This window comes from Dacryopinax primogenitus (assembly GCF_000292625.1).
Source record: "Dacryopinax primogenitus strain DJM-731 SS1 chromosome Unknown DACRYscaffold_12, whole genome shotgun sequence".
Classification (NCBI taxonomy): domain Eukaryota; kingdom Fungi; phylum Basidiomycota; class Dacrymycetes; order Dacrymycetales; family Dacrymycetaceae; genus Dacryopinax; species Dacryopinax primogenitus.
Window position 1 is genome coordinate 811,532 of NW_024467209.1, and position 2,368 is coordinate 813,899.

The 2,368-nt window shown below is 45.1% G+C and overlaps 1 protein-coding gene across 1 annotated transcript; it reads right to left on the minus strand.

Annotated features, from left to right (window-relative positions):
• Positions 1–1,961: 1,961 nt before the first annotated feature.
• On the minus strand, positions 1,962–2,222 carry DACRYDRAFT_108811 (uncharacterized protein; the record flags this gene model as incomplete). Its single annotated transcript, XM_040768739.1, has 2 exons — positions 1,962–2,152; positions 2,186–2,222. The coding sequence occupies 2 exons, from the start codon at positions 2,220–2,222 to the stop codon at positions 1,962–1,964; spliced, it is 228 nt and encodes a 75-aa protein (XP_040627645.1).
• Between the last annotated feature and the right edge of the window lie 146 nt (positions 2,223–2,368).

Genomic DNA, 2,368 nt, shown 5'->3' on the forward strand with positions numbered 1-2,368 from the left:
CACCAGCTCATTGGTTGGTCAAGAGACATGACTAAGCCTTTATGACATGGAAGTAGCTGGTATACCTTGGCATGTGCTGGAACCTGCTGGAAGGATTGGATGGTCAGGTGACCTGCTGTGCATGGCTGTGCATGACCTCATATGACCTCATCCTTGGTCATATGACCTGATCACCTGACTAGGCTGAGTAAGCAAGATGTTCTAGCAGGTTCCACCACAGAGGTATAAATATAAGGCCTACTCTGCCTGGGACTGTCTCTTCAGACTTGGTCTCTTAGGATCATCCACAGGTACCTATACTGTAGATAGGTCTTAGTCATCAGGTCTACTCCACTTCCTTGTTGCCTGCTTAGACTCTTGGCACTCTTAGGTGAGCAGACTTAGTCAGCCTGTGTTGCCCTAACAGTGTGTCAACAAGGACAACAGCCCAGTGTATTTGGCTACAACTGGGAAATATGGTGCCTGATAGGTCACCATGCTGAGGAAGCACTGCATTCCTTTGGTGTCCTTTGGGAACTTTGCATTCTGGATGATAGACATCTTGTTGTCATCTGCATAGATGCCTTCATCCCTTATCTTGTGTCTGAGACACTCGATACTGGGAGACAGCAAGTCAACCTTGTCCATGGATAAGTAAAGCTTCTCTTTTCTTAGGATATCAAAAACTATCCTAAGATTTGCAGTGGCTTCACTTAAAGTGGAGCCAATGACAAAGATGTCATCAAGGTAGCAAACTACCTTTTGCATCCAGTGCTCACATAGGATGTGCATCATCATGCATTGGAATGATGCAGGGAGATTCAATCCCCTTGTTGGCCAACTTTGGTTAACAAATGTTCCAAATGGTTTTGGAATGCAGTTTTCCAGACATTGTCTGGGTGCACTCGAAGCATTTCAAACACATTTCAAAGATCCAATTTAGATCTGAATGGGTGTTGGGCCACCCATCTATGGATCTCATCCTGATCCGGCATCAGTGTAATGTCCTTCACCATGTTTGAGTTTCTCTCTCAACAGTCAACAGACGTTCTAAGTCAACCATTCCATTTTGGAATACACAGCATGGGCAATGCTTGCTGTGTTTGGGTTGGTACCTACCAGTTGGCAGCAATGTACCACTGAGTCTTCTCATGAAGCTCATCCCTGAGTACCTCAGGGCAGGCAGGATGATGAGTCCTATACTGTTTTTTATCATCAATCAGGTTGATGTGATGATTGACCTCCCTCAAAGGAGGGAGCTGTTGTGGGATCTCACCCATGAGATCCTTAATATCATTGATAAGAGTCTGTCTTATCTTTTTTAACATTTCTTCCCCATAGGAAGATAGCATTTCCCTAGTACCCTTTGGGGCCAGGGGAGTGGATGCACATGCTGCAAGCACATGCTTGACCCCAATGTGGTCAGGGTGTTTGACTTCTCTTCTGGAAGCCAGCTTTGTCTTTGGGATGCTGTCCTGTATTCCTATGGATAATGCCTCTCCCGAGGCTATCCATTTTCCCATAAGGCCTCCAATACAGAGGCCTTTTCTACTGAGATCTAATAAGATCTCAAACTTCTTGCCAAAAGGCATACCAAGGATCACTTGGTATTTGTCAGTATTGACAACATCAAAGTAGTGTTCCACTACTCTGTCACCAATATCAATCTTGGCATTAATGCCATACTGAATCACAGTATGACTGCCCCTACTCATCTGTTGTAGGGCAACTGGATTATCCAGTTTGATGTATTCCAAGCCATGGGCTTGGACAAAGTCAGCAGAGATCATATCAATCTCCACACCACTGTCCAGCAGGGCAAATGCAGGGTGCCCAGTGATGCTAACATAACATTCAATGGGGGACAATGCAGTGCTGTCCCAAAGAGGTTGCTCTCTTCCTAGACAGACAGTGCTGTCCCTTTGCCAGATCTCTGGCTTGACATCCTTCACTGCTGCAAACTTAGTATGAGCAGATACTGCTCATACTACTGGTAAGCCAACAGGCTTAATTGACATAGCTCGCATGTTAGTGGGTATGATGTTCTCCACTGGGACATCTTCAACATCTTCAATGTTGGCAGACTTTTGCACTGAAGGATGATTGAACTCTTCATCCTCCATGTCATAGTTGCCTGTATCATCCTCAGGATGAAGATCACCAGGTTCATCATCTAGATGAGGTCCCATCAATATGGCATGTACACCATCATCCTTGAGGATGTATTCTAAACCCTCCATCATTTTGGGTGCTGTGAGATGCACACCTCTTCATTGAGGGCAGGTATTCACCCAATGACCAGACTTATTACAAATGTAACAAGTCAGGTCTCCTCCAGACTGGGGTTGTTTTGACTTATTGTTGACAGGACAAACATTGTCCCTCTTGA